General features: G+C 62.6%; 1 protein-coding gene across 2 annotated transcripts in view; it reads left to right on the forward strand.

Annotated features, from left to right (window-relative positions):
- SORCS2 (sortilin related VPS10 domain containing receptor 2) overlaps positions 1-24,427 on the forward strand; it is a 293,979-nt gene that overhangs the window by 226,257 nt on the left and 43,295 nt on the right. For both annotated transcript variants that reach the window (XM_080660810.1, XM_080660811.1), the window contains exons 4-6: positions 16,416-16,580; positions 19,453-19,526; positions 23,396-23,460. In XM_080660810.1, the coding sequence (XP_080516936.1) occupies positions 16,416-16,580; positions 19,453-19,526; positions 23,396-23,460 (304 nt within the window). The remainder of the gene's footprint in view (positions 1-16,415; positions 16,581-19,452; positions 19,527-23,395; positions 23,461-24,427) is intronic.

Raw genomic sequence — 24,427 nt, forward strand, 5'->3', positions numbered from 1 at the left:
TGACAGGGGGAGGGCCTGTGACAGGGGGAGGGCTTGTGACAAGGGGGAGGGACTGTGACAAGGGGGAGGGGCTATGACAGGGGGAGGGGCTGTGACAGGGGGAGGGACTGTGATAAGGGGGAGGGGCTGTGACAGGGGGAGGGACTGTGACAAGGGGGAGGGACTGTGACGGGGAGGGGCTGTGACAGGGGGAGGGGCTGTGACAAGGGGGAGGGGCTGTGACAGGGGAGGGCCTGTGACAAGGGGGAGGGGCTGTGACAGGGGAGGGCCTGTGACAGGGGGAGGGGCTGTGACAAGGGGGAGGGGCTGTGACAGGGGAGGGCCTGTGACAAGGGGGAGGGACTGTGACAAGGGGGAGGGGCTGTGACAGGGGGAGGGGCTGTGACGGGGGAGGGGCTGTGACAGGGGGAGGGGCTGTGACTGGGGAGGGCCTGTGACAAGGGGGAGGGACTGTGACAAGGGGGAGGGGCTGTAACAGGGGGAGGGGCTGTGATGGGGGAGGGGCTGTGACAGGGGGAGGGGCTGTGACAGGAGGAGGGGCTGTGACAGGGGGAGGGGCTGTCACAGGGGGAGGGGCTGTCACAGTGGGGGAGGGGTGTTTCTGGAGCAGGAAGGGCAGGGGACTTCACCATTGGGGTTTCTGGAAAAAGTTCAACACTGTCACCTCAGAGGAGGTAGTGATGGGGAAAGTAAGACATTTTTTTGGGGGGGCTAGCAATCTGAATCTGTGCAATAACCTGTGTACATTCTCAATAGCCTGTAATTAAGCCACTGCCCCTTTCTCCACAATCTGGTCTTGCAAGACCGGTTTACCTAAATACTCCCATTTTACAGAGGCCATAACCATGAGCAATACACAGCCCCCGAGGGGGGGGCTGGTGCCAGGCCAGGCCTTTAGGTGTGGTCTCACGGCCCCCATCCCAACACACGGGGCTTTCTGCAAAGCCCGAGAAAGGTCCGGAAGCCCCATCCATATTTGGAGGACAAAGCCCCGAAGGGTATAAAGGGAGAGCTTCCTCCATAGACTCGCTCGGGGTTTGGAGAACTGACCCCCGAGTCACTGTGCATGTGAAACAGCTGAAGATGAATGGGTTTCCTGTAACTCCAAGGGCCCCTGGGTGTTTTTCGGTCGCCTGGTCAGTTCTGTAACAGAAGGGAGGGACCGAGCTGGGGTGAGGGCTGTGCTGGTCGCCCCCTTGCCTCTGTGTCTCCATGCACCGCTGGCCAGTGCGCCCCGCCTGTTTGGATGGGTCCCTCAGAGTCTGGACACGATGCTGCCTGCCCCCGCTTCGCGCTTATTTCTGGCTCACGACCCGGCATCCTCTTGGCCTCTGTTACCCAGCGGCTGCGCTCAGACCAGCAGCCCCAGGAGGTGTTCACCGCAGCGGCCCGCAGGCTTGCGTTTCTGTCCCGAGGACAATGACCGACACATAACGTCCTCCCTGCCGGCTCCTGGGCCCCGACAGTTACTGCAGCGCGTGCTCAGTCAGGTTCCGTGTCGGGGACTTTGCGGGACGCTCAGCCCTGAATGTCACCTGCGCCAGAAGACGCAATCAGCTCGTCCAGCGTGGAGTCGGACAAGGGGGCTTCGGGGGAAGCTCACCCCCCACCCACCCCTGGCGCCACGTGTCCCCTCCCCAGACCCACGGGGTGGATGGCATCGCGTCACCCATCATAGGAGGACCAAGTGCGGGGGGGTCGTGGGCCGTCTCCTTTCATCATGTCTTGAGCCACGCCCGTCACGCCTGCAGCCTGTCTGTGTGTGCACGCCTCTCTATGTGTACACGCCGCTGTGTGTGCACACGCCCCTCTGTGTGCACACGCCTCTGTGTGCACACGCCTCTGTGTGTGCACATGCCTCTGTGTGTGCACGCCTCTGTGTGTGCACACGCCTCTGTGTGTACACGCCTCTGTGTGTGCACATGCCTGTGTGTACACGCCTCTGTGTGTGCACGCCTCTCTATGTGTACACGCCGCTGTGTGTGCACACGCCCCTCTGTGTGCACACGCCTCTGTGTGCACACGCCTCTGTGTGTGCACATGCCTCTGTGTGTACACGCCTCTGTGTGTGCACACACCTCTGTGTGTACACGCCTCTGTGTGTGCACGCCTCTCTATGTGTACACGCCGCTGTGTGTGCACACGCCCCTCTGTGTGCACACACCTCTGTGTGCACACGCCCCTCTGTGTGCACACGCCTCTGTGTGCACACGCCTCTGTGTGTGCACACGCCCCTCTGTGTGCACACGCCTCTGTGTGCACACGCCTCTGTGTGTGCACATGCCTCTGTGTGTACACGCCTCTGTGTGTGCACACGCCTCTGTGTGTACACGCCTCTGTGTGTGCACGCCTCTCTATGTGTACACGCCGCTGTGTGTGCACACGCCCCTCTGTGTGCACACACCTCTGTGTGCACACGCCCCTCTGTGTGCACACGCCTCTGTGTGCACACGCCTCTGTGTGTGCACATGCCTCTGTGTGTACACGCCTCTGTGTGTGCACATGCCTCTGTGTGTGCACACGCCTCTGTGTGTGCACACGGCTCACTTCGTGACCCTTTGCAGTCGAAGCCGACTTTGGTCCTGTGCCGGCGGCCTCAGAGAGGAGCAGGCCTGTCCTTGTCTCGGGAAGCGCCCAGCCCAGGCTGGCCCTGTCCTCCTGCGGGTGGTGCATGGGGGTCTCTGGGGTCCTCCAGGGCACTCACTGGTCTGCGTGAGGCGGGGCGACTCGGCTGGCTGGCGGAGCAGAGCTGTGGGTTCTTGGGACGCAGCCGTGAGCAAGACAAACAAGGACCCGCCCTTTGGAGCGTCACATCAGGGCCACCGCACACCACGGGCAGCGCCCTGCAGGCCCGCAGCCAAGGGGCGGGGCCGAATGCGCTGGCCAGGCTGTGTGCCCTGGAGGGGGCGGCATGGCCTGGGGAAAGGGAACGTTTTCCTGGTCCCGAGGGGCCGGCCACCAGACAGGCCGCCTTTTAAATGAGCCTGAAGTCTCTGTCAGGCAGCAGCCCGGTGCATCCTGGGGAATCCGGGATGGGGTAGTTGTGACCCGGCCCCCCAACCCCCCACCCCGCCCTGTCCAACGTCCTTGCGCCCACATGTGCTCCCTCGGGACCTGAAGTGACTTCCTCAGTTACTCCCCGGCTCACTCGGATTCACCCTGTATGTGGCACCGCCTCAGGCAGCCTCCTTACCCCGTGCAGGGCGCCAAGTGGCTCAGTGCTCCCGCAGACCCTCCCCCCCACCACTGTCCTCCATCGTGGTGCATGAGAGGCCACTGCGGCCTCGCGGCTGGGTGGGTGACCGCAGGCCGCCCCCCTGCAGGGCTCACCCCTCAGAGGGCTGCCAGGCTCGGGGAGGGACCCTCGGTTAAGCTGAAATCTCATCTGAGCAGCAAATGATGTTTATAAGCGCATCACGGTGTGTAACACAGGCAGCCCCGGGCGTGCACGGCCAGTTGCTTGGTGTCAGGAAGGCAGACCTGAGCGCCTGTGTCTCTGGCCACCGCAGTGCCACTGACCCCGGCGACCAGAGCCGGGCACCTGCGCCACAGCCACGCCCAGCTGCAAACCACTCCATCCCCGGCCACCTGGCACCTCCCTCCAGGCCGGGAGCCATGCCTCCTCAAGCCCCTCCCCTCCACACACACACACACACATGCACATAGTACTTGCATGCATGCACACCCATGACCACACGCACACATGCATGCATAGCCCAAACCCATGGGCCCTGTGCCATCCTAGCTGTGCTGTCACCCTTCCAGTCAGTCACCGTACACCCCGCCAGCACCCTCCCCACAGGCACCCGTGGGCCTCCCGAGGAAGCCCGTCCGTGGGTTGGTTGGTGAGTCCCCACTGCCTAATTGTAAAACCCACTGCCATCGCCAGCACCAGGCAGAGCAACTGGCGATTACGGGGACACGCTTCCTACTCACAACTTACAGAGCGGGTTTAAAAACGGGCCGTAAACCACGTAATTACTCGGTTTTAAAACCAGCCACGTGGAAGTTATGTTCTCTCAGTGTACGTTTTGGAGGCACTTTCTGGCGGAGAACTCTGGGGGGGGGGGTACTGTGCTGTGGGAACCCCGTTCACGTCCCGCGTGGTTCAGGGTTCCGGTTCAGGGTTCGGGTTCTGGAGAAGGCCGCACACCAAGGAAAAGAGACTAGAAAAGCATTAATTTGGGAATATTGGGGGCCAGGCGGGAGCCCACCTCTAGGGGGAGGACTACTGGCAGGAACTGGTCTACCTGTCCTGCTGGGGGAAGGACGTCTACCCTTCTTCCTCCATGAACAAAGGGCGAAGCCAGCCCTCACCTGGGCTATTTGGATTTTTATAATTAACACTATCTATATTTCAACAAGTTTTTGAGATTCAAATCCAATTCCAATTACTTTAAGGCATTTACTTTGGATAAATTCTATAACAGAGACAAATTTACTTATTTTCTTGAAGGCCTTAAAAGTTAACTTTTCAACAAGGCTCATTAGCATTTTAAAAACTACTCTTTATTATGGAAATGCCAATCCTGCTGCTAGAACCTAGCCTCTGTCTTCTCCTTTTGGTTCCTTTACGCCACCTTTACTCTTTCTTGGCCAGAGAGGAAACTTTAAATCAGCATACTGGGAGAGGGGCTTCCATACTGGATCTCCACGGGTCTCCCGTTCCCCACATCCTGCTTACTTCGGGAGAAGTTTCAGCAACAGATCTGGCCGAACTTCTTTTCATGCTTAAAAGATAGACAGGTCTTAAATTTTTCCTTTCTTTTTCGCTTTCCGAAGTAATAACTAGCACCCAATTTGGCCAAGATTTGCATTTCCCTGCGAGTTCTTTTATAATTTTTAAACGAAACCTTAAGTGATCTCACTGCGGGAGAGCGGATAGCCCTGCCCTCTCCTGCCCCCTTTGAATTTCTCCGCACCAGAGGCGGTTTCAACAGTGGAGTTTCATTTCTTATTACAGATTTTAAATTCCAAATACCAATTAAGATTTTAATTTGAACAAGAAACCACATTATTTTATAACCTAGTTCTTCCCCATTAGCCTGGCTGAAAAAGACATTCCCACCCTACTGACAGATCCGGTTTCTGCGGCTGGCCGCGGGCTTTGGGTGCGGTGACTTTCCCTCACCGTTTTCTCGGTGAATTTTCCACACTGTTTCTCGGGGTATTTTTCCCCTCCTTCGCTCTAGGCGAAAAATATCATCTCCTCCAGATGTCCCTGTTCGGGCGCCAGATGTGGGAACCCATTTCACGTCCCGCGTGGTTCAGGGTTCCGGTTCAGGGTTCGGGTTCTGGAGAAGGCCGCACACAAATGAAAAAAGACTAGGAAAGTATTAATTTGGCTGCCGTCTGTCTCACCACGAGACTGTGTGGTGACCAATGGATAGTCAGTGCCCTCGCTCTGTCCCAGCACCCGGTGACATCATCTGCATGAGCCAGGGTGATGTCATCTCTGTGAAAGCATGGTGACATCATCTCCGTGAAAGCATGGTGACATCATCTCCATGGTGACATCATCTCCATGGTGACATCATCTCCGTGAACGCATGAATGAAGAGTGACAAGCAGGGTACACCCCGGGCCACATCACGGTGCAGTGAGAGGGGGCCGCCCCGCTCAGATCCCATGCCAGCACCCCCACCTCCCACCCCTGCTGGGCGGTGGGTCCCGCCCTCTCTGAGACGATCAGAGGGACAGTGAGAGTGACTGCCCCCGGGAGGCTGTGGGAATGCGCGCACAGCATTGGGCAGTGCCCGGCACATAGTAAGTGCTCAGTAAACGCTGGGACGATGCTTCCCTCCCCACGCTGGTGTCTGTGCTGAGACACGGCGTTTCCTTCATGCAAACCGGGACCGGCGCTGGCCTCGGCTGCTGGCGGGGATTGGGTTCGGTACCACATTGGAGGAATTTACAGTGATGGGCCGCTCGTTCAGCTCTGCCCTTCCTTGATGCTGCGACCACAGAACATCCACGGGCCCTTGTACCGGTGGCCACGGCCTTGCCATTTGGTGCAGCCGCCGCCGCCCCCTCGGCCCTCGGACGCTCACCTGAAGCCGTGACAGCGGCCGCTCATGGAGGCGAATGCAACGTTTTACCCGCCTTGACCGGCAGCGACAACGACGTCCTGATTTCTCATTTCAAGTATCCGAGGAGCCGAAGATTCCAGTTATTCCCAAAGCTGTCATCTTTCCCCGGGAGGCCGCCTGAGTCACGTGGAAACGGCGCCACGGAGGGCACTGCGAGGCGGGCCTCCTGCTGTCCAGGTAGCGCAGGTGAACGGGCACACTGCCCACATCTAGAGCCCTCTGTCCCCCCCCCCCCCCGCCCCCGGTCCCCCCCGTCCTGGTGAAAGGCTGTCTCCAAACCGCACCGCCCAGAGGACGCGCCGCCCCCTCCGAGCAGGCGCCTTGAGCTCTGAGTGCAGAATGCCTCCAGACAGAGCCCAGGTCAGCGGCTCACCCCAGGTCCTCCCGGAAGCCCCTCGGAGCGCGGGGTCCTCAGGACTCAGGGGGAGGGGCTGGCGGGCCTCCGGTTTCACAAATGGTACGGACAGATAGCTACCAAGTCCGAGCTGGGAAATAATGGTGCCGCATCTTTCTGCATCTGACACCTGTCCGCCTCCTCTAGTTACCGTCGGCCACACGCAGATCCCACACAGCCTCCGGCCGGAGGGGAGGGAAGGCGGGCCCCCGGCTACGTTCACAGATGTTCTCGGGGACGGTCTTACACGCCCGTGATGGGCAGGCCAGGGGTTAAAGCGGAACCGGCCCTTCCCTGACCAGCGGTGTCGTAGCCGTGCTGGCCGCGTGGCTGCTCCAGGCTCGCACGGGGGCAGGCGAGGCTCCTGCCCCGGGGGCTGGGGGACTGGGTTGCAGGCGGCGCTCTGGCGTGAGGACCCCGAGGGCAGGAGCAGGCCCTGCCACTCGCTGAGCGGCTGGGTTTTGTCTGTAACGGAGACAGAAACCTCCCCCACTCAGCGCTGTTGGAAAGTACGAGAACTCGAGTGCAGGTGCCCAGCGCAGGCCGCGCACGCAGTAGGTGCTCAGCGGATGTCACTGCCTCCGCTTCGGCCTGGCCTCTTGGAGGGAGCTCACGTCTTTGCAGAGACGAGACTCGGACACACGAGCCACCGGCAGCTGCCCGAGGACGTGGGTTCAGGGGCTGGTGGCACGGGACGGCTGCAGCAGGTGACTGAATGGGCACGGGCACAGGTGCGGCACGCCCAGAGCGGGAATCAGTGGGTGCGTGGGGGGGGGGGGGACCTCTGCCCCAAGGCAGGTGGGCAGCTGATCTCACAGGGCCAATCCCCCGGCTCCTGCTGCCCCTCCAGCCCTGGTCTGCCCCCTGCAGGCCCGTCCTGCGCTGCGGTCAGGGAAGGAGGCGGGGCATCCGGCTGTGAGAGCCGCTCCGTGAGCGTGCAGGGCGCACAGGCCTCGGGACCTGGAGGCCCCAGGACGGCTGGCACTTGGGGGTCCGCAGGATGAGGTCACGGAGGGGGTCATGAGTGCCAGCCTCAGGGGCACGGCGGGGCTCAGGCAGGGACGTGACAGGTGGGCTGGCATGACATAAATGCAGGTTATCTGAGACTCACCAAGAACAGACTTGCGGTTAAGGAAGCGCACAGAACCCCGTGTTGCTGCTGGGGTTTCACATGTGACCCAGCGTGGAGCTCAGCTCAGGACAGGGTGCCTCCCAGGTGAGGAGACGGGCTTGCCAAGGCCACGGGACCCAAGCGCCTCTCGCTCAGACTCTGTCCTGTGCCCTCCCGTGCCCACGGTTACTCAACTGAGCACTGTGACCCGGAGCGGGTTCCTCCGGCGCCGCCCTGCGCGTGCTGCCGACCCAGCAGGATGCGGTGCGCTCACTCCCAAGCTGCGGGGGTGGTGGGAGTGCTGTGTGCTCGCCGTGACTCAGCGGGCACGGGCGGCTCTGCGCTGATTCTAATTTAAGGTCCGGGGGTGGGTGCCGCTGTGTCTGTCTGTCTCCTGCGTCTGCCTCTCCGTGCGTCAAAGCCAAGCGTCTGTGCCCGCAGCTGGGCACATCTGTGTGGCCAGGAATAGATGGGCGGTTGGGTTTAAATAGACACGTTACTCGGGAACGCCCGTCCTGGGGGCTGGGGGGCTTGGGGCTGTGCTCGGGAAAGGGCAGACTAAACCAGCCCCTCCCTGACGGAACGGGAACCGAGGCTGCGCGGAGCAGCCAGCGTCTGGCGGCGGCGGCGAGGGGGGTTCTGGGCGCCGCTTTCCTGTTTATCACTCGCGAGCTCGGCTGTGAGGCCGCTGGGACGGGCACCGCCTCGTGCAGGAGAGGGTGGGAGCCCCGGCCCAGGAGAGTGAGCTTGACAGGCGAGGGGGCAGGGGGCAGCCACCGCCGTGCCTGCAGGGACACGCGGCAGCGGGCCACAGAGCAGCCGGCCGTGCAGCCAGCGAGCCCTGTGGTGGCGGCAGAGGGCACAGAACGTCCCGGGGTCCCTACAGGTGAGGGCAGGCCGGGTACTGGAGCCCTGCCCTACGCTTCGGACCCTCCTAGGGGCCCAGCGCCCGTGACAGACCGGCACTGCCCATGCCTACCGTTGCCTACCAAGATGCATCGCCTCCTGACGGAGGGAGGATCATCCACAGACGGGCCGGGTCACGGAGCTGAGGCAGCTCAAAGGCAGTGGTGACAGGGACGGGGCGCATATGGCCCGGTCGCACCTGAGTGTGGTGTCTCCCTAATTGTGCACCCTAACACCTCACTCGCCTCACCCTCAGCCTGGCCTGGGGCCGGGGGCTTCCCAGAGGAGGTGTCGCCCGAGCCAGACCTCAAAAGATGAGAAGAAGCCCGTCATGGCAGAGCTCAGTGTGACCAGAACATTCTGAAGGGGGACCCTCCTTCTCGCCCAGAAAGTCATGGTGTTTGGGTTTTCTATTGTAGATCCTGCTTTCATTGGATGGGCTTTGCTCCCGTTGTTATCCGGTTGTTCGGTACCCCCTCGTGCACCAAAGCTCATTTCAAAGTGAGCTTGGCGGCAGAGGGCCGTGATATGCGTTACCTCCTCCAGGAAGCCCTCTGTGATACGCGTTATTCGGATCCCTCCCCTGCTCTTTCCCCAGCGTCTGTGCATTCATTTGGTCCATCCCAATGTTCCCTAGCGTTCTCTGTGAGAGTCTGCCTTTCCCTCCGGGCCGGGAAATAAACAGGCACTGGTGCTCTTCCCACGCGGAACAAGGGCCCTGGGCCCGGGGTGACTCCCCATCACAGCGCGGTTGGGGCCCACAGAGGTGCTGGGTAAATGCTCAGTGAACTCCGCTGAAGCCCACTTCCTCTTCCAAAGCAAAAATGCTGCAGTAACCTGGGTGTCATGGGCAGGGAATTGGATGTCCAGGGGACTGTGCTCGGTCCATTATATACATCTTTTCATTTATCTCTTCTAACGACCTCTGCCGTGGGAATCCCTATCTTCACGAGCAGCCTGAGGCTCAGAGACGTGAATGAACTTGCCCAAGGTTGCACAGCTTCTCGGGGGCCTGGTGAGGACAGGAGCCCAGCTCCGTGTGCCCCCAGCACCTGCACGGCCCCCTTGTGCGAATGCCGTGGCTACGCTTTGCTCAGGCAGCGTGACCTCCCTGCCTGGGCCCGGGGCTGTGCTCCGTATCACCTCCCTCCTGCACATCGTTATCCGAGTGGCTGAGCGTGGGCGCCGGCGCCAGCCCCAGATCCCGTCAGGTTCTCCCTCCTGGCGCAGCCCCTCGGCCTCCTGTCTGCACCGGCGGATAAGCGGTGATGGCAGTGCCCTCCTCAGGCAGGCCGCTGGGAGCCGTGGCCACCGGGGCCTGGGGTGGGCTGTGCTCCTTGGCTGGTTCATTTTGTCACCCGAGGCCAGGGCTGCACAGCGGGTTGGCATGCAGTTAGTGGGCACAGAGCTGGCGGGCACAGAGCTGAACCCGCCGGGGGCTCAGCACTCCGCAGGGCCCTTGAGAAGGGCAGGCTCTGACCCTGCGGGCCCGGGTGTCCTGTGACACCGGCCGCACGGATGATGGTGGGAGAGCTGTGGAATGATGGGCCCCATGCTGTGCATCTGGGGCCGTGGCGGAGGGACCCGGGGTGGCTTAGTGCTCCTGAGCTGCTTGCTTCTTCTCGCCGCACCGGGGCCCTGCGTGTGCACTTGGTACTGGGCCCACGGGTGATGTCGGTGGCCGCACCGGGGCCCTGCGTGTGCACTTGGTACTGGGCCCACGGGTGATGTCGGTGGCCGCACCGGGGCCCTGCGTGTGCACTTGGTACTGGGCCCACGGGTGATGTCGGTGGCCGCACCGGGGCCCTGTGTGTGCACTTGGTCCTGGGCCCACGGGTGATGTCGGTGGCCGCACCGGGGCCCTGCGTGTGCACTTGGTCCTGGGCCCACGGGTGATGTCGGTGGCCGCACCGGGGCCCTGCGTGTGCACTTGGTCCTGGGCCCACGGGTGATGTCGGTGGCCGCACCGGGGCCCCGCGTGTGCACTTGGTCCTGGGCCCACGGGTGATGTCGGTCGCCGCACCGGGGCCCCATGTGTGCACTTGGTCCTGGGCCCACGGGTGATGTCGGTGGCCGCACCGGGGCCCTGCGTGTGCACTTGGTACTGGGCCCACGGGTGATGTCAGTGGCCGCACCGGGGCCCTGCGTGTGCACTTGGTACTGGGCCCACGGGTGATGTCGGTGGCCGCACCAGGGCCCTGCGTGTGCACTTGGTACTGGGCCCACGGGTGATGTCGCCGCACCAGAGCCCCGTGTGTGCACTTGGTCGTGGGCCCACGGGTGATGTCGCCGCACCGGGGCCCCGTGTGTGCACTTGGTACTGGGCCCACGGGTGATGTCGCCACACCGGGGCCCCGTGTGTGCACTTGGTACTGGGCCCACGGGTGATGTCGCCGCACCAGGGCCCTGCATGTGCACTTGGTACTGGGCCCACGGGTGATGTCGGTGGCCACACCAGGGCCCTGCGTGTGCACTTGGTACTGGGCCCACTGGTGATGTCGGTGGCCGCACCGGGGCCCTGCGTGTGCACTTGGTACTGGGCCCACGGGTGATGTCAGTGGCCGCACCGGGGCCCTGCGTGTGCACTTGGTACTGGGCCCACGGGTGATGTCGGTGGCCACACCAGGGCCCTGCGTGTGCACTTAATACTGGGCCCACGGGTGATGTCGGTGGCCGCACCGGGGCCCCGTGTGTGCACTTGGTCCTGGGCCCACGGGTGATGTCGGTCGCCGCACTGGGGCCCTGCGTGTGCACTTGGTACTGGGCCCACGGGTGATGTCGGTGGCCGCACCGGGGCCCTGCGTGTGCACTTGGTACTGGGCCCACGGGTGATGTCGCCGCACCGGGGCCCTGCGTGTGCACTTGGTCCTGGGCCCACGGGTGATGTCGCCGCCGGGACTCACACTCCAGATGAAGCTGTCGACTGTTTCCGCTCACATGTTGCCTCTGATTTCAAGCCGCCGGCCTCACAGCCCAGCCCCGAGCGCAGGTGCCATCTGTCCCCCCGGAATAGCACGCGGTGAGAATGCGCCGGCTAAAATAGGCTGGGTCCCAGTTTGGAAGAACGGTCTGCCAGCCGCCGCAATGCTAATTGAGTTGTTTTTTGCTCCACAGTTCCTCTCCTCGTCAGCACTTTGGTCGTCCCCCATCTTCCCGGCTCACTCACCCCATTGAGGCCACAACAGCCCCGTCCAGATCAGCGCCCTCCCACCTCGGCGCCATGCTCCGCGGGGCTCCAGCCCTGACTGCGCTGTGGGGGGGAGGCACCCGGGCCCAGGGCCCTGGCTCTGCGTCGGAGGAGCACCAGTGCCTGTTTATTGGGATAGGGCACCTGCTGGGCAGGGGATGTGGCCGTGATAAACACATGGGCCCCGCCAGGCTGCACAGCCTCCCAGCCCCGCGGGAACGTTGGGCCGGACCAAACGAATGCACAGATGCTGGGGAAAGAGCAGGGGAGGGATCAGAATAACGTATCATGGAGGACTTCCTGGAGGAGGTGACCTTTGAAATGAGCTTTGGTGCACGAGGGGTACTTGACAACCAGATAACAAGGAGAAGGGTGTCTCTATCATAAAAACAAGCTACACTCACGCTGCGGGGAGGGATACCTGCAAAGTAGGGGTACCCGAAATAAATGAGAAACATTCAGCTTTGTTGAAGTTGCCTAGCGTTTGGGGCTCAGAACATTTGAAAGAAAGTATTTTAATTTTATCACACATGGATTTTGTGTCATTTTGAAATCTGAAAACGTGTTTTCTGAATTAGCAATGGTGAGCGTGGAGGTGTCTTGGTCCCGCTGTGCATTCCGGGTGTGAACGGTCTCAGCGAACAGGAGAAACACACCGGGTGGCCGAGGTGGCTGACGCCCGGGCCTGTGGGGTGGGAGCGGTGAAGCTGAGCGAGAGAGAGGGGCAGGGCAGGGCCCCCCCGCCCACGTGCCTTGGTCCTGAGACACCCTCCTCTCGGCCGACCATCCATTCTTCAAGGCTCCTCTGGGGTCACCTCTGCGGGAAGCCCTCCTTCTTGCCCTCAGACCTGCCCTGCGCTGGGTGCTATTTTCCCTTCCCTAAAGCCCGTGTGGACCCAAGCCCTTGCCCCCCCTGGCTTCCTGTGATAGGTGACACTTGGGCAGTGAAGGGGCATGAACGAGTGAGACTCTTAAATGATTTCTGCAGCTAGGTCACGTGCCCCGGGGGTGTTTTCCTGCCAAAGAGAAAAGCAAACAGTCCCCTTCGGAGTCGCAGCTGAGGTGGAGCTACTCATTCATTCATTCATTCATTCGTTCATTCGTGCATCCGTGCCTCCACCAGGCCGGGCCCACGGCAGGCCTGTCCAGATGCCGAAGGACTGAAGCCCCATCCCTGTGTTAGAAATAAGGCGAGCCCCCAAGTCAGGGGTCCTGGTAGAACACAAAACACTCGGTTGCCAGGCAGCGAGGCAGACCTCTTTACTTCTACGTAGAGGGGTGCGCACGTGGTCTGCAGGCACCTGCACACCCAGCCGGCTGTCCGCTCGGCTTTGTAATCCCTGATGCACGTGACCTGTCCCTTGCTCTTGATTGGAGCTCAGACACATAACCTTTTGTGATTGGCTATTTCAAAGGGAGGGGTTGGCCTTTGCCGTTTCAAGATGGCGGCCCCCAGGGGAGCAGCAAGCCATGCGGCCAACATGACGGCTGTCACGTCACGCAGTCCAAAACGGCGGCTGTCTACACTGTTCTTTGACAGAAGAGATGACTTGTTCATTCTCACACCTGTGCTCAGGGCGGTATGAGGTAGGGAAGCAAATACTAATTTCGTCATCACATTTTGAAAAATGCATGATAAGAAAAGCACCTTACTTATTTTAAATTATTTATTGATTTTGAGAGAGAGAGAGAGAAACATCAATGTTTGTCCCGCTGATTCATGCATTCATTGCTTGATTCTTGTATGTGCCCTGACTGGGGATCGAACCTGCAACCTTGGTGTATCAGCACGATGCTCTACCAACTGAGCTACTCGGCCAGGGCCATGAGAAAAGCACTGTCACGAGGGAAACGGGGGCTTCCCTGCCCAGAGGCCCCGGCAGCCTGCGAGTCACTGCCCCGGAGGGAGCGCAGAGCCCGGCCCCGGAGCCTGGCACGGATGTTGCGTGAACCCTGCCGTGTTCGGCGAGATGTGTAGGAAGTCTCGGTGACCTGTCGCCTTTCCCCCAATTGCCCGGGGAAGCCAGGCGCGGTGTGGAGCGTTCAGAAGCAGCAGGGCGATGGGTTATGTCAGGGAAGCCACGGAGCCTCGAAGAGCTCCCAGCAGCCAGAGCTGGGCAATTTGGGCAACTCAGTAACAATGTAACCCCCCCTTACAACTCAGAGGATAAAATGCATATTCATGAGTTCACAGTGATGCAAATGAATGTTGAATAAGTAAATAAAAGGGGGTGGGGACAGGGAGAAGAGAGCAATCTCCCATTCTCCTCCCGTGTGGAAGAATTCCCAATAATGAAAGTAGCTACTCCACCCCCCGGAGGGACCACCCCACTCCTCAGGTGTGGGCCGTGCCGAGGTGTCCTCCCAGAGGGACCGTGAGGAAGGAAGGGGGAAGAGGAACTGTGGGGAGGAGAAACCAGAGCTGCACGCCCCGGCCGGCGAGGGCAGCGTCCCGGGGACAGGCCACGCAGAGAGCATGTGCCCTGGGGATGGTCCCACGAGGATGGCACTGCCCCCCATGCTCTTCCTCCCCAAACCCTGTCACCCCCGTGTCCCCACGAGAAAAACGTCAGCCAGAGCGAAACGGAGGGACATCCCGCAAGATGCCTCAGCAGGGTCCCTCCAACACGCCAAGGTCACGCAGAGCAAGGAGCCTGAGGGGACGGGAGGACTAAACGTCCTGTGGGATCCTGCGTGGGTCCTGGGACAGAGAGAGACGTTAGTGGAAAAGCCGGCGGAGGGGGCGCTCAGACGCACGGGTGTGTCCAAGCTCGTGCCTTCATTGCAACATTGTATCTGATTGTATCTACTGATGGAGGATGTGAATAGCCGGCACCTGAGGACCAGGCTGTGTGAACTCGGCCACCTTCTGTCCATCTAAAACTTGTCCACATGAACGTTTATTTAACATAAACACTTTCTTCTAACCCCGCCACTTCACACCGACCATTATTAACACCCCCGTGTTTCCTCCTCTTCATTTCCTTTAGATTGAGGTGTAACTGACATATCCATAATATGCTAATTAGACCTGACGGAAGCCCGGGTCCCGGGTGCCGGAGGGAAGCGGTGCAGGCAGCCGGGAGAAGGAGGGCCTTCTCTCGCACGGATTTCGCGCATCGGGCCTCTAGTAACGTGTTGCTGGTTTCAGGTGTACAACCTGGGTCTGTGTATAAGTGATCCCCGCAGTAGGTCTGGTTAGTATGATAACCTCACCTGGTTACAGCTTGTTTTTCTTGTAACGAGAGCTTTGAGGACTCTGCTTGCTTAGCAACTTTCAAACAGGCAACACATCTTCCCTGGCCACCGGCTGTGGTGACACCCTCGGGACTTTATGTCATACCCACGTGCCTGCCCAGCCGCGGCCTCGGTGCGCCAGGCCGCCTCTGGCCTGAGCTGGGTTTTGAGTCCACATGTACATGCGATCAGAGGAGATGTGTCTCTCTCTGCCTGTCTGACGGACTTCACGCAGCAAAATGCCCACAAGGTTCATCCGTGTTGTCACCCATGGCTGGGTTCCCTTCTTTTTCACGCTGCGTAACAATCCTTCCGTCCTTCCGTCCTCACTCGATGCGTTTTCCACTGAGAAAGTTAGACTCGCTCTGCGCCCTCACCAGGGGCACATTGATGCTAACCTTCCTCGGGACATGGTCAGTGTGGCACGCACAGGAATCACACTTGCCTGGCGTTTGACCCTGTATTTGTGGTGAGCACGCGGTACCCGTGTCCTTAAACATCTCAGCAAACACGCTTCTCTGATCGCGGGCTCCCCCCGCTCCCCCCACATTTGCCCTCTGTACAGACACAGCTCGGGGCACGTCGCCCAGGACTGGCAGGCGTGCTGTGGGCCTCCTCGGACCCTGGGTTTGCTGGGGACAGAAGGGTCTGGGCAGGGGGAGACCGAGGGACGTACAGGGCGCTCAGGAGGTTCCCTGGAAAGGAAGGACCTTCCGGATTACCATTTGTTCACGTGGAGGCTCCGTGGTTCCGCTCCGTGTGTTTAACGGTCTTCGGCGGGAAGGCCTTCTAGAGGAAGGTTGGGGTGGAAGGGGGGCGCCCACGCAGAAGGGGTCTCACGGCCCCTCGCCTGCCCTCAGGAAGCTGAGCTCCCCTGTGGCCGGGCCAGTCCCGCCCCTCCCTGCAGCGCCCCCCGAAACACTGGGGCTCGGGAGTCACACTCACGTCTGGACCCTGGCTCCCTCACGCCTGGCCTGTGACCTCAGCAGTTTGCCTCCCGTCTCTGCGCCTCAGTTTCCCCATCTGCCAAGCGAGGCACCGCTGGTGTAATTAGAGCCGCCTCGTAGAGTTCTGAGGAGGGCGGCCTGGTCACAGGCCTGGTAGACCGTCACTGCAGGTTCACCCGGGCCGGGGGCCGTGCTGTCTCCCCCACTTTGCAGACCAGGAAGCTGAGGTACAGGAAGGGAAGTGACCGTATGGCTAGGCAGTGGAGCCCTGGCATCCGAGCGTGGCCCCACAAACTGGCCCTTCAGCGCTGGCCCCTCAGCGCTGGCCCCCACGTGCTGGCCCCTCAGCCCTGGCCCCCACGTGCTGGCCCCCATGTGCTGGCCCCTCAGCGCTGGCCCCTCAGCCCTGGCCCCTCAGCCCTGGCCCCACGTGCTGGCCCCTCAGTGCTGGCCCCTCAGCCCTGGCCCCTACATGCTGGCCCCTCAGCCCTGGCCCCACGAACTGGCCCCTCAGCGCTGGCCCCACCTGTGGCCTGTGTTTCAGATCCTCTTCCTCAGCTCCTCGCTCAGCAGCGGGGAGCAGAACCTGTTCCTGAGCACGGACGAGGCCACCACCTTCCGGAAGCAGCTCGTGCCCTTCACCGTGGACAAGCTCATCTTCCACCCCAAGGACGAGGACAAGGTCCTGGCCTACACCAAGGAGGGCCAGGTGAGCCGGGCGGGCAGCGCGGGGCTGCGGCCGTGTGTGTGTGTGTGTGTGTGTGTGTGTGTGTGTGTGTGTGTGTGCGTGTGTGCATATGTGATGTGTGTGCATGCATATGTGTGTGTCTGTATATATCTGTCTGTATATGTCTATATGTGTAGTATGTATGTGTTTTTTATTGATTTAGAGAGAGGGGGGAGGGAGAGAGAGAAACAAAGACCAGCTGCCTCCTGCAGGCCCCCGGGTGGGGATCCAGCCTGAAACCTGGGCCCGTGCCCTGACCGGGAATCGAACCGGCCACCTTTCAGTGCCTGGGACGATGCCCAGCCCACGGGTGGCGCCGCCAGGGCTGCTCTGGCAGGCTTAGCGTGCCCCTGTATGTCCCTGGTGCGTGCGTTCGCGTCTCCTGGTGTGTTTGCCTTTCGTGAAGCAGAAACGTTGTATTTCCGTGCAATGGACGGTGCCATGGGCGGTGCAATGGACGGTGCCATGGACGGTGCCATGGGCGGTGCCATGGACGGTGCCATGGACGGTGCCATGGGCGGTGCCATGGACGGTGCCATGGACTGTGCCATGGGCGGTGCAATGGACGGTGCCATGGACGGTGCATTCTAAACCACCTCCCTGAGGGCCAGCGGGAGGGGCTTCGTGAAGACCCAGGGCAGGAGCCACGTGCCGGTGGCTCAGCGAGGAGAGCGCGTCCGTTATGCTCGGGTCTGCTAGATGGGAATTGCCGCGGTGAGCGGACACTGCATCCTTGAGCGACTTACCCTCTCTGAGCCTCAGTTCTGTGGCGTGTGCGTGTGCGTGTGCGTGTGCGTGTGTGTGCGCGTGTGCGTGTGCGTGTGCGTGTGCGTGTGCGTGTGCGTGTGCGTGCGGAATGGAGTGGCGTCGGACAAGCCCTGAGCTCTGCCCGGGCTGCGTGGGAGGCCACGGCCGCTGCCAGGCTCTCCGCTGCAGCCGTAATGCAAATCCAGTCCAACCGCCGTGTCCTCTGAGCACCTACTACGTACGCGCCTGCTAGCGCGGCGCTGAGGCCCTCCTGATGCTGTGTTCCAGGGCAGGGGAGCGCCCCGAAGCCCTTCCCCAGCCCGGCCAGCTGGGCTGAGAGGACAGAGCGTCGGCCTGCGGACTGAGGGGTCCCAGGTTTGATTCTGGTCAGGGGCACACGCCCGGGTTGCGGGCTCGATCCCCAGTGTGGGGCCTGCAGGAGGCAGCCGATCAGTGACTGTCTCTCCTCAGTGATGTTTCTATCTCCCTCTCCCTTCCGCTCTGACATCAATAAAAATAAGTATTTTAAAAACCCTTTCTCCATAGCATAGGTGGTCATTTCTGATCACGGACCCTGGACAAGTGTCAGGAGACAGTGGCCTGCCCCCTGTTTTGTGAATAAAGTTTTATTGGCACATGCCTACCCCTGGCGTGCTGTCCTGGCTGCTTTCCTGCTCCCAGGGCAGGGATGGGCAGTCGCCACCGAGACCACAGGGCTTTACAGGAGGGGGCGGCCCGGCCCCGGGGGGTTTGCTCATTCATTCCGTGCCCCCAGCAGTGAGGGCCGGCTAGGCGTGGTGACAGGTGAGCCGGGCTGGGCGTGGTGACAGGTGAGCGGGGCTAGGCGTGGTGACAGGGGAGAGGGGCTAGGCGTGGTGACAGGTGAGAGGGGCTCGGCGTGGTGACAGGTGAGCGGGGCTCGGCGTGGTGACAGGTGAGAGGGGCTCGGCGTGGTGACAGGTGGGAGGGGCTCGGCGTGGTGACAGGTGAGAGGGGCTCGGTGTGGTGACAGGTGGGAGGGGCTCGGCGTGGTGACAGGTGAGCGGGGCTAGGCGTGGTGACAGGTGAGCGGGGCTGGGCGTGGTGACAGGTGAGCGGGGCTGGGCGTGGTGACAGGTGACTGGGGCTGGGCGTGGTGACAGGTGAGCGGGGCTCGGCGTGGTGACAGGTGAGCGGGGCTGGGCGTGGTGACAGGTGAGTGGGGCTGGGCGTGGTGACAGGGGAGAGGGGCTAGGCGTGGTGACAGGTGAGAGGGGCTCGGCGTGGTGACAGGTGAGCGGGGCTCGGCGTGGTGACAGGTGAGAGGGGCTCGGCGTGGTGACAGGTGGGAGGGGCTCGGCGTGGTGACAGGTGAGAGGGGCTCGGTGTGGTGACAGGTGGGAGGGGCTCGGCGTGGTGACAGGTGAGAGGGGCTCGGCGTGGTGACAGGTGAGAGGGGCTCGGCTTGGTGACAGGTGAGAGGGGCTCGGCGTGGTGACAGGTGAGAGGGGCTCGGCGTGGTGACAGGTGGGAGGGGCTCGGCGTGGTGACAGGTGAGAGGGGCTCGGTGTGGTGACAGGTGGGAGGGGCTCGGTGTGGTGACAGGTGGGAGGGGCTAGGCGTGGTGACAGGGGAGCGGGGCTGGGCGTGGTGACAGGTGAGCAGGCCGGCTGGGGCCCAGGAGCAGCTGGGCTTTGCAGAGAAGCGGGAACGGGAATGGGCGGTGGCCCCGGGAACCCCTGCACCGCCTCCCTCCCGGCTCCTCCAGCTGCCTCTGGTCGGGAGGGGCCCTTTAGGGACTGCACACCCGCCTGCAGCCTCTGGGGGTTGGTGCGCACCCCCTGTGAGCGCAGGGCTGGCCCGCAGGTCCTCAGACCAGGAGGGTGAGACGGTGCCGTGGCGGGAGGGAGGGTGAGACGGTGCCGTGGCGGGAGGGCGGGTGAGACGGTGCCGTGGCGGGAGGGCGGGTGAGACGGTGCCGTGGCGGCAGGGCGGGTGAGACGGTGCCGTGGCGGGAGGGCGGGTGAGACGGTCCCGTCGGGGGAGGCGGGTGAGATGTCCTGGGAGCAGGGACGGCTCGGGAGAGGCTCTCCTGACCAAGCGCCTGTCCCTCCCTCTCTCTGCCCAGCTCTACGCGTCCTGTGACCTGGGGAGGAAGTGGCTGCTGCTGCATGAGCAGGTGACCAAGGACCACGTGTTCTGGTGAGCGCACCCGCACAGGGAGCGGGGGTCCCGTGGCCCCTCCCCGCCCCCGCTCCGGGCTCCCTGCTCCTGCTCTGCCCCAGCCCTGCCCGGCCTCACCCCCTGCGGCTCCGGAGGGCTCTTGGCTCTGCTGGGCGAGGCAGGAGGGGGAGGCCTGGGGCTGGCGTCCTTGGCCACACGTGCACGTGGCCCACCGTTGAGGGCGGGCTGGCTCCTGGGCCGTGCTCCCGTGGCAGCGTGTTCTTGTCTCCCGCCCCGGCCAGGCAGCCCGGGCCCAGGAGGCCTGTGTCGGCTGAGGGAGCGAGGCCCACGGAGGACAAGCACCCCCGAGGCCAAGCGGCGCTCCGAGCCCGCGCTCCCACCACCGCCCTTCTGGGCAGCGGCCTCTGGGGACGCGCCCTTCTTTCTACCAGATTGCTCTTCCTTGCACATGTGTGTGCGCGTGCACACGCACACTCACGCACACGCACGCACACATGTGTGCACACACGCACGCGCGCACATACATACACACGTGTGCGCACACGCATGCACACACATGAGCACACAGGAGCAGCTCCCTGCCCTCTCCTGCGCCCACACCACTCATGGAGGTGGCAGGGAGCTGGTGTGCTGAGCCGCCCCCCCCTCCCGCCCCCCCAGAAGGGAGCCTGTTTCCCGTGGGCTCGGAAGCGATGCCCTCTCCCGGGCCGCCCACGGAGAGGAGGGCTCGTTCCCTCCTTGGAAACCGCAGCCCTGCCGTCCACCACCGGCCTTGTCAGGAGGCCAGCTGCTGGCCCGAGGGCTCCCAGGCTGGGAGGGGCGAGGCGGCGGGACTGAGCGGAGGCGGCCTGGGTGGGGCGGTCCCGGCTCACAGAGACCCCTCGGCCGGAGAGGAGCCGCTGCAGGTCCTGCGAGCTAACTGGCCTCAGGCGGGCGTTGTGACCACATTGTGACTCCCCCCAAGTCCCTCAGACGCCCCATTGTTGTGTGTGAGCTATGACCACCGGACGCTGCCGAGGGCCCCGTCCCGGGATGTGGTGGCGGCAGCAGCGATGGGCCATCGTCCGCGCGAACGTGCTGCCTGACAGCGTGTCCAGGGCGCCTGCACCCCCAGCGGGCGGCGGGCTGGCCGAGGCCGTGCTGCCTGACGCTGGGTCCCGGCTTTCCTCACAGGGGCCTCACAGGAGGGCGGCGTGGGGTCCCACTGTGCGCTGGGCCCCCACGGGCCCTGTGCACCCCCTCCCCTTCGTGTCTCAGCGCCCCAAAGCGAGGTCATCATGGCTGCCCAGTGGCTGCCACACTGTGAGCACTGACCATCCACCAGCCCTGGCCCCAGGTCCAATGTCTCAGGCGGGCATCCTCAAACTACGGCCCGCGGGCCACATGCGGCCCGCCGAGGACATGGATCCGGCCCGCCGGGTGCCGCTGCCTGTCCTGCTTAGCAGCCGACTCGTCCCGGGCCCGCAGTGCGCATAGGAATTGGTTCATAGTTTTTTTTTTAAACTATAGTCCGGCCCTCCCACGGTCTGAGGGACAGTGAACTGGCCCCCTGTTTAAAAAGTCTGAGGACCCCTGGTCTCAGGCCTGGCGTGCACACAGCAGCCCAGACATCCGTCCTCACGCTGCAGAGGGTGACTGAGACCCAGCCCCGGGACGGCTGTCCTGGTCGCTCCGCCCGGAAGAGCAGCCCCGGCCGGGACCGCCTCTGCCCGTGGCCCGCGGCCGTGCTATCGGTCACTGTGCTGGGCAGTGTGGCGCCCGCAGCTCTCCGGGGCAGCCGTGTCTGCTTCTCCCTCGGCCTTGGTGTGGGCCAGCGGCAAGGCCCCTGTCAGGGAGGGCGAAGGGGGGCCGGGAGTGAGGCCCCCACTCCAGACTGGGGCGCTGCCTTTGCGGGGCCTCAGACCCATGTGCATCGGTGCTGCCCTCGATCCAGGAGAGCAAAGGTCAGTTCCTGAGCTCCCGCAGCACTCGACTCCCGGGGTGCGCTTGCTCGTGGGTCGTCTCACATGCCTGCTGTTCCTAAACTGTGCGGAACCAGGCCGGGACCTTCCCCAAATGCCACCTCTGGGGACCTGGACACAGGAGGTGCAGGAGTCAGCACCTGTCGCCTCCTGCAGGGAGCCAGCTCTGTCCGAGGCGCTAGAAAGGCAGAGTGCCTTCCCAACTCATGGGGGGTCTCTGCAGGGGCCAGGCCTCAGGCCTGCGGTCTCCCCTGCCCAGTCCAAGGCCTCGATGTGGGCATGTGGGGAAATAGCATGGGGGATGCTCTGATGGGGGAGTGAGGGACTGTGGGAGAATGAGTGAGTGAATGAGTGAGGGAGTGGGTGAATGAGTGAGGGAGTGGGTGAATGAGTGAGGGAGTGGGTGAATGAGTGAGGGAATGAGTGAATAGTGAGTGGGGAGTGAATGAGTGAGTGAGGGAGGGAGTATGAGTGAGTGAGGGAAGGAGTGAATGAGTGAGTGAGTCAGTAAGTGAATGAATGAGTGACTGAATGAATAGATGAGTAAGTAAATGAGTGAGTGAGTGAATGAGGGATTGAAATGAGTGAGTGAACAAATGTGTGAGTGAGGGAAGGAGTGAGTGAATGAATGAATGAATGAGTGAGTGAGTGAATGAGTGAGTGAGTGAATGAATGAATGAATGAGTGAGGGAGGGAGAGAGTGAATGAAAGAGTGAGAGAGTGAGTGAATGAGTGAGTGAGTGAATGAATGAGTGAGGGAGGGAGGGAGGGAAGGAGTGAGTGAGTGAGTGAGTGAATGAGGGAGTGAATGAGGGAGGGAGGGAGAGTGAATGAGGGAGGATGAGTGAGGAACAGGCTGGTGTCATTACGGACGGACAGCTCGCGGACTGGGAGGCCACATGTCACCGCGCAGCCCCTGCGGACCGTCCGAGCTCCTTGGTAAGGGGACAGCGGCCCTCTTTGCTCAGGAAAGAGGAATGCAGGCAGGAGAGCGCCGTCACAGGGCCTCACAGGTGCTCTGTTCACGGAAGCCTAGATCAGCACTTCCCCCTGCCATCGAGACTCCACTGAGGGTCAGAGTGACTGGTGCTGGCGCCCACAGGTCAAAGGTCAGGGCACTACAGGGGTCCCCACTCGCTCCCCCATGGCACATCTGCGGGCCTGGGGCTCTATTCTGAGGCTGATGCAGCCAGCCCGCCCTGGTCCCCTGAGCGCACAGCCCTCGGAGCTGCGGTCCCTCCTCCTCAGCCTCCCTGGCGGCTCCCTCCGCAGCCACGGTGCCCGCTGGGTTCCAGGCACGTGCCCGCCGTGTGCCTGAGCCCCTGAGCCACTATCGCTGTGGCGGGGAGGGGAGCAGCAGCCGAGACCAGTGACTTCCCGGGATGCACTGTGGTGGGTGGGTGGCCGGGAGCCCTGGGGGAACGGCGAGTCCTGGAGGGAAGCCCGCCTCTGCCTCTGACAGCTGTGCCCCCTCAGGGCCGGCGCTTTGATTCTCTGAGCCTGTTTCCTCATCTGCAGAATTAGGGAGATTTCCCAGGCCTGCCCCTGGCTCCCAAGTTCATTTTGATCAAAAACAAAGCAAAATGCCCCCCAAAACACACACACACACACACGCACACACACACACACGCACACACACACACACACACACACACACACACACACACATGCCATGGGAACGTCTTGCGTAAGGGACGTCTCCTGTGGAGACGATGCAGATAGAACGCTCAGCAAACCCGGTCCCTGCCAGGCGCACCCCCGCAGGAGCCGGGGTGCCTTGGAGAGGACTGGCCTCCGACCCACAGCGAGAGTGGTCTCCGACTCGGGAGGCCACGTGGCTACATGAGGCGCGGGACACTGACACCGGCACCATGCCAGTCTTGGGGACCCCATTCCCAATGCCAACCTGAGCCCCTTCTTTTCCAGGGCTGAGTCTGGAGTGGGCGCCGACGCGGACCTGGTCCACATGGAGGCCCATGACCCTGCGGGAGGTGAGCCAGGGCCGGGGCCCACACCGTTGTCCTCGAGCGCCGTCCCCCGGAGCCACTGTCCTCGGCCGCGGGCCCCGCACGGCCAGCTTTGCGTGTGGGCTGCAGCATCATCTTCAACGCACTTGTTCTCGGAGGGAGGGAACCGGAAGCTGGGCGCTTCGCTCCGGTGGGAAGTCTGTTCCAGGGCCATTTGTTCTGGCCCCTGAGCGCCGAGTGTCGCCCGCTCACCCAGTCCCACCCCAGGCTTGCCGAGTTCTGAGGGGGCCTCCACCGGCTCCCCCTCCGTGGGGTGGGGCTCCATGCTGGGGACTCAGGTGAACAGAGACCCCTGCCCCTGGCTGTGGGGGCAGCAGACACAATCAGCCATCTTGCAGGTGCGGCCAGGGGGCAGCAGGGAGGGGAGGGTGGGGAGGGCCCCACCTGCCTGCAGTCCCTGCTCTGGCCATACTCCCCTGGGGACACCGGGCCCCACACCTCCTCCTGCTGGTTTCTCTGGGAGCGGGGCCCTCCGCAGGTTCCCACTGACATGGGCACTGACACGTGCGAGCAGCAGTCCCCTGTGGGGGGCGGGCTCCGTGGAGGTAGATTCAAGGCCGGCAGCTCCCAGCTCGCCTGTGCCACCCCGTGAGCCTGGACAAGCGACCTCATCTCCCTGCACCTCAGTCTCTCCGGCTGTGAAGTGGGTCATGAGGGAGCTCCAGAGGAAGCTGCTGCAGGTCCTGCCACCTTTCCCAACCCTCAGCTCCTCCCTGGATCCGAGACTGTCGGTCCGTCTGCTTCCCCCAGAGCAGCAGCTGCTGCTGCGTCAGGAGAGCCACGTGGCCACGCCCCTTCTCGGCTCCATGGGCAAATCCCTCCTGGCGGCTGGAGAATGGCCACGGTGGCTGTTACAGCACAGACACGGGCAACTGCCGTAAACCAGGGCTTTCCCACTGTACAGCCCCTCGGCGCCACCAGAGTGGTGTTC

This window comes from Plecotus auritus (assembly GCF_963455305.1).
Source record: "Plecotus auritus genome assembly, chromosome: 1".
NCBI classification, from domain to species: Eukaryota; Metazoa; Chordata; class Mammalia; order Chiroptera; family Vespertilionidae; genus Plecotus; species Plecotus auritus.